The sequence below is a fragment of the Talpa occidentalis genome, unplaced genomic scaffold (assembly GCF_014898055.3).
Source record: "Talpa occidentalis isolate TD23 unplaced genomic scaffold, MPIMG_talOcc4v2.1 talOcc4.8, whole genome shotgun sequence".
Taxonomy (NCBI): Eukaryota; Metazoa; Chordata; class Mammalia; order Eulipotyphla; family Talpidae; genus Talpa; species Talpa occidentalis.
This window is the reverse complement of record NW_023605194.1, coordinates 21,755,673-21,762,808: the sequence shown is the minus strand read 5'-3', so window position 1 is coordinate 21,762,808 and position 7,136 is coordinate 21,755,673. Positions and strand designations below refer to the sequence as shown.

Genomic DNA, 7,136 nt, shown 5'->3' with positions numbered 1-7,136 from the left:
AGTGGGGAGTAGAACAGGCAGATCTACTGAAATACACTGCTGAGGGGACCAGTGGGAGAGACAGGAGAGGTCTGCAGCACCATGTGGGTAGCTCCCTGGCTGGCTGGGATCCACTCGTTCTACAGTGGCTGGTGATAGCTTGATAGCACTGTGTCTTTAACCCTGTACTACCAGAGAGGCCCACAAACAGTATACTGTTCAGCACCTTGCTACTTTTCAACTATTTCTATGGATATTTTTCCATAACACAAATTCACGGATCCACATCATTCTTTTCCCGCTGCATAGTATTCCATGTCACAATGCTATTCATAATTTATTCCAGCAGCTTCTTATTATGGCCATTTGGGTCTTAACAAGGAATTGAATTTAATTAACTTAGAAATTTTTACATGGAACCTCAGTTGGAGTTGAGACCAAAGTATTCACAGATTCAAGACTTGTCTCCAGAATATCCTTTGACCAGAAGGGGGAACGCAAGAGGCAGAAGGACAGGCGAAATGCTGGGAAATTTCCTCCACCAATGGGGAAGCTGTGGCGCCCGAAGGGAATAACTGCCGGGTAGGGGTTCGCGGAGGGGCGCCCTACGGCTGGAGGCCGTGTTCGGAACCAAGCTTTCACCAGGCTGCAGCTCAGATACACCGAAGTGTATCTGAGTGTTACGTACGGTGCAGTGATGCGCGGCCATCTCCAGCCTCCCGCGGGGACCACCTGCCGGGGCAGGGTCTAATCCCTCAAGTCTCCAGCCCACGCGTGCAAGGGGCGTACACGTGGTGACCTGCCTGGGGCCGGGTTGCGGGCTCCGGCTCCTCCTCCCTCCGGCTCCAGCTCGGCTTTCTGCAGTATCACGTGCAGCCGCGCCGGGTGCAGGATGGCGGCGGCCGCAGCGGTGGGTGTCAGGCTCCGGGATTGCTGCAGCCGGGGTGCTGTGCTGCTGCTCTTCTTCTCCCTGTCCCCTCGGCCCCCGGCCGCCGCTGCCTGGTTGCTGGGCCTGCGGCCCGAGGACACCGCTGGAGGCCGCGTGTCCCTGGAGGGGGGCACCCTGCGCGCGGCCGAAGGCACCAGCTTCCTCCTGCGCGTCTATTTCCAGCCCGGGCCGGCCGCGCCCGCGGCGCCGGTGCCCGCACCCACCCTTTCCCCGAGGGAGAACGGCACCGGCGACTGGGCTCCGCGACTCGTGTTTATCGAGGAACCCCCGGGCGGGAGCGGCTTGGCTCCCAGCGCGGTCCCCACGCGCCCGCCGGGGCCGCAGCGCTGCCGCGAGCAGAGCGACTGGGCGTCGGACGTGGAGGTCCTGGGGCCACTGCGCCCCGGAGGCGTGGCGGGCTCGGCTCTAGTCCAGGTGCGGGTGCGGGAGCTGCGCAAGGGCGAGGCAGAGCGGGGCGGCGCGGGCGGTGGCGGGAAGCTCTTCTCGCTGTGCGCCTGGGATGGGCGCTCCTGGCACCACCACGGCGCCGCGGGCGGCTTCCTGCTGCGCGTCCGCCCGCGTCTGTACGGCCCCGGCGGGGACCGGCCCCCGGCGTGGCTGCGGGTGCTGGGGGCCCTCCTGCTGCTCGCCCTGTCTGCCCTGTTCAGCGGCCTGCGCTTGAGTCTGCTCTCGCTGGACCCGATGGAGTTACGGGTGCTGCGGAACAGCGGCTCGGCCGCCGAGCAGGAACAGGCGCGCCGCGTGCAGGCCGTGCGCGGGAGGGGGACCCATCTGCTCTGCACCCTGCTCCTGGGCCAAGCCGGAGCCAACGCGGCCTTGGCCGGCTGGCTGTACGCCTCGCTACCGCCGGGCGTCGGGGGCGCGGGAGAAGATTACGCAGAGGCGGGGATTCACTTCCCCTGGCTGCCCGCACTTGTGTGCACCGGCGCCGTGTTCCTGGGCGCCGAAATCTGCCCCTACTCGGTGTGTTCGCGGCACGGACTGGCCATCGCCTCGCACAGCGTGTGCCTGACCCGGCTGCTGATGGCTGCAGCCTTCCCTGTGTGCTACCCGCTGGGCCGCCTGCTGGACTGGGCGCTGCGCCAGGAGATCAGCACCTTCTACACCAGGGAGAAGCTGCTGGAGACGCTGCGGGCTGCAGACCCCTACAGCGACCTGGTGAAGGAGGAGCTCAACATTATTCAGGGCGCCCTGGAGCTGCGCACCAAGGTGGTGGAGGAAGTGCTGACCCCGCTCGGGGACTGTTTCATGCTGCGCTCGGACGCTGTGCTCGACTTCGCCACGGTCTCCGAGATCCTGCGCAGCGGATACACTCGCATCCCGGTCTACGAGGGCGACCAGAGGCACAACATTGTGGACATTCTGTTTGTCAAAGACTTGGCCTTCGTGGACCCCGACGACTGCACGCCGCTCCTCACGGTCACTCGCTTCTACAACCGGCCCCTGCACTGCGTCTTCAATGATACGCGGCTGGACACGGTGCTGGAGGAGTTTAAGAAGGGTGAGCAGTGGTCTATCTCCTCCCTCAACTCCTACTCCCTTCAAAAGTATTACCATTTCGTAAACATGTGGCTCAGGTATCCAAAACTTCTCTCCTCTTATAACAAAAACTCCAGGGACACCCCACGTGGCCCCCATCTCTCTTCATTTCACTTTCCCCTACCTTGCTTGGAGCTGAGGAGCCCCAGGCCTTTCCCCCTACATTTGGCACACATATGCACCATGTCCCATGCCAGTATTTTTTCAGGGCCTACCAATTGCATGTTGGATTGTGCTTGTTGGACTTGGGATAGCCTGTAGAGGTCATTGCATAGTCCTACGCCCCTTCTCCTGCCCCCTTCTCCCCCCCACACTACCCATGACACTAGGAACCTCTAAGGGTATCCATGAGAAGCAGTCTGCTTTAACCCTCCCTGGCAATATGCTCACCATTTCCAGGACAAACTAATTCCATTGCTGGACAGCTCCAGCTGTTGCCAATGTCTTTCTTGCATGGGAAAGAAAATTGTCTCCCACGTTTCTTTCTGGGTCCTGCTTCTGCCCTTTGAATCACATAGAGCAAGCCCCAGACACCTTAGACAGCCACCCCCCATCAGCTTGCCATCAGCCATTCAGGTGTCACACACCAAGTACCCAGGTTGGAGATTCAAAGTTGACTAAGGCAATGAGGTCCCGATACTTCTGGGAACTTGTCCCATGAAACCACAGATAGGAACCTGAGGAAATATTCTGGTAAAGGAAACCACTAGAAAACTTGTATATCCAGACAAATAGGGTTTCCTTCAGAGTAGTCACCCCCTCCCTTGACAAGCCTATAACATGTTTACTACATGTCTGGGGCTTGTCTTTGGAAACAGTTTGCTGTGGTTGGGTATAATTCACTCAAAAAAATTCAGCCTGGATACTTTAGGGTGGATGTCCCTGCCATTACAGTTTGATGGGTCCCCCAAGTGAAGCAGAGTTGATGCAAAAGAACCTTTTGTTGCTTTTGAAAATCAAATCTACCTTCAGGAGTCACCATGGAGAGAAGACTCTCTCACAAACCCTGATAGCAACCCCAGATATGATTTGAGGGCAGTGACATGGTTAGGATAAGTGTAGAACCTTTTGGAATGACTTTTTTGAAGGAGAAACTCATCTGCACATATGAGTCATTTTTTTTTTAAATAAAACGAAATCTCAAACCCCTAACTTTAAAAAAGCAATCTTCAAATCTACCTTCCCTGTGGCTAGTAGGACTCTCATTTGACTGTGGCTTTTATTTTGTTTGTTAAAATTCAATCTCATTATTTTAACATCACAGGTACCTTGAGGACTTTGCAAACAGAATCTGGGGGTTTTCTCCTGCCGTGATATTTTTAGACAAGTGAAATGCTATCAAATATTTAAATGTAGCTTGAGAAGGGGGGAAATGTCTGAAAGCTGCTTTCATCTCAGATTTTGGGAGAGAACAGCCCTGAAATTTTTGTTGGCATCAAGGGGAGAGGGAAATGAATATACATTGCAGTTCTGTTAGTCCCAGCTGAGCCACTGTCTCCCCCGATTCTCCCTGCCTTCCCCTCTCATCCCCCACCCCCACCCCCATCCTTGCATGACTCATTCCCACTCTTCTCTGAGGTTCATCATCCACTCTTAGAATTATTCTCACATTTTGTGTTCCTTACAGCAGGGAATCTTGAATCTTGGGCATAAAGCTATGAAAATATGTGTTACAGCTACCGCAACAAAACCCCACAGGCTGGATGGCTTAAACAACAGAGGTTTAGCTCTGGAATCTGCAAGTCCCAGATCAAGATGTCAGCAGATTTGCTTTGTTCTGAGGCCTCTCTTGACTTGCAGGCAGCTGCCTTCTTGCTGTGTGCTTATTTGGTCACCCCTGGATCTGTGTGTGCTCTCCTGGAGTCCCTCTGTGTTTTAGTCTCTTCTTATAAGGACACTGTCAGATTGGAGTGGGGCCTACCCTGTCAGTCTCATTTTAACTTAACCAACTCTACATCTGATATTTAACACAGAGTACAGCTAAGGTACTGTCTCATTGCCATGTGCTGTAGAAGACATTTTTAATGAAACTCCTGTGAACTCATTCATCCTTTCACTTAATATTTACTAAGTATCTATGTGGTGTTAGACAACCACCAGGGGAGACAATAAAACTGCTCTCAAAGCTAACAGTCCTCAAGGGCATACAGTGTTAGAATAAGAACAGTCTTTAGACAAAGGAATTGTGTCTTACTTACCTTTATACTCCAGCATCTTGTACAGTGCCTTGCACATAGTAGGCAACTCCAAAAAGTCCGTTACTGACTTGTAATGAATGCTGTTGCAGAACTTCTAAATCTTATCTGAAAAAAGGATTTGTTAGCATTCTATTAGTAGTTTGTAATTAGGTAGATCACTAAAGAGAAGCAGGCTATTACAGTGAATACCATGTCAAGGAAGCTATTTCCATGTCCCTTTGGAGCCTTGCAACTTCCTCAAAATGTGTTTATAAACCAGCAGTATGGACCTCACCTGGGAGCTTTTTAGAAATGCAGAATTTCAAGCCTCACTCTAAATCCACCGAATGAAAATCTGCATTTTAACAAGCCTTTGGGTGATTCATGTGCCCCTTAAAGTTGGAGAAGCATTGCCTTCTGAGAACCTTTACTAACAGTGATTGGTAGATTTACTGCAAGGAACAATTACCAAGGTGGGTATACTCTGGCTTCAAGCCATCTAGCAAAATGCCCATTTTCTACAAGAGTTATATTTGCACTATAGATTAATAGAGGAAAGCCAAGCTGCACTTCCTTTCTTTACAGTTAAAAGGAATTTTTTTTTAACAAGTGGTCATAGCCCTTCCTTTTCCTCATGTTTTTGCATCTCAAGTAATTTAACCAACTAAGCAAACCCCTTAGAGGGTAGGAGAGGAAAATGATAATATTAATAGGAACAAGTTGTCATGAATTGAGCGAGCACTCTGCCAGGCACATGCCAAGCCTTTACATACATAGGACAACTCTCCTGGGTAGGTCTTATCAACTTCCCTTTTGTAGATGAAGAATCTAAAGCTCAGATCAGTTATATAATGTGCTCAGCTTTCCATAGCTGATAACCCACTGACTTGTGATTTGAACTAGGTCTGCAGGACCCCAAAGCCTGCTCTCCCTGCCACCCCCTGTACATCAGTCTTATTCTATCTCCCATCCCAGGACCCCTGTCACCCGCAGAGTTCAAAGCTGGCTTTTCATCTCCAACTTGCTGTCTATGGCTCACCTCAAATTTAGATTTAAAATGTGGGTTTTATAATGACAACAGTTGCTAACATGGATATTGCATTTTACAAAACATTTCTACCTCCCATCTCATACCTGATGCTATGACCACTTCACAGTTACAGGTGAGGATACTAAGACCCAGAAGGGCTAGTAGGCCTGCCTCTGGTCACCACTCAGCTAGTCTATTCCAAAGTCCAGGTTCATAGCCAGGTTATAACTCCAAAGCTCTTGTCCATGTTGAATTTTACCTCTTTATTACTTATAAGCTCCAAATCTTTGGAAGTGGGGAAAGGAAAATGGTCCTTCCAGCTACAAACAGGAAGGTCTTTCTCCCCACTGGACTATGACAGCCTTGAAGCAGAGAATGAACCTGTTTGGTTCATATTCTCAAGACAAGCACATTGCCTGCCACAACTAGGAGATGAATAAACACTGTTGAATAAATGGTTTTAAGTACTAACTTCTATATTTCTGGGTTTGAATGAGGTTAATTCTAAGTGCAAATAATCAGTGCTGTTCCACTAACCACAACCAATTGCTCCTCTTCCTGGGTTCTGTACCCCAAATATTGGACTTAATGTCCCTCTAGCCTTCTGGGCCAGAAACCTTTCCTTCATCCTCACCCTCATCTTACTACTCACTGTCTTAGCCTGCTTGGGTTCCCATAACAAACGCCATAGACTGTGAAGCTTAAACTGCAGAAATTCGTTTTCTCACAGTTCTGAGGCTGCATGTCCCAGATCAAGCTACCAACTGATCCTGGTGAGAGCTGCCTTTCCTTGTTCCTTGGTGCATGGAGAGAGAGAAGTTTGATCCCACTGGGATTAGAGTTTTAAGTATTAATTTAGAGGCAGATGGAGTGGGTAGAGAGATACACGAACATTCAGTCCATCACTGCTGAAGTCTGCTGAATATTTGGATCAAAATATACTGCGTCCAAGATATTTCACATATATATGCATATGTATATAAAATCTACTTTAGCTCTACTGAGAGTAGTGTGTATGAGATATACAATTTCTGCTCTCAAAAAGCCAATAGCCTGATGGGAAATAGTATTTCCTTTTGTAGAGCTAGAAGGCAGGCTAGACTCATCTTTCTCCTGGCTTCCAACATTGCAATTGAAAAGTCATATCTCGGCATGTAAGTGTGTGGACAAGGCAGACCTGTGCATAAATCATTAAAACAAATGTGCTATAATAGAAAATATAATATTTTCACTGACGAATAATCTGGTTGAAAAGTGTTTTGGCTTTTCACTCCAAATTCTGGTGTGATCTATCTTTAGCAGGAAGAATAACCATCTCATTGCTTAATTATATTAAAATTTAAAAAAAATCAGTGCTACATTCTTTGTTTTCCATAAAAGAAAAAGCTGTCTCCAATGGAAGTTATATTTCACTGGTAAAATTAGATGTAATATGCTTTTAAATGTTTTAAACATTAAATTT

The 7,136-nt window shown here is 49.5% G+C and overlaps 1 protein-coding gene across 4 annotated transcripts in view; it reads left to right on the top strand.

Annotated features, from left to right (window-relative positions):
* Positions 1-847: 847 nt before the first annotated feature.
* CNNM1 (cyclin and CBS domain divalent metal cation transport mediator 1) overlaps positions 848-7,136 on the top strand; it is a 51,026-nt gene continuing 44,737 nt past the window's right edge. For all 4 annotated transcript variants that reach the window (XM_037496582.2, XM_037496580.2, XM_037496581.2 and 1 more), the window contains exon 1: positions 848-2,429. In XM_037496582.2, the coding sequence (XP_037352479.1) occupies positions 872-2,429 (1,558 nt within the window). In that variant the 5' untranslated portion in view covers positions 848-871. The remainder of the gene's footprint in view (positions 2,430-7,136) is intronic.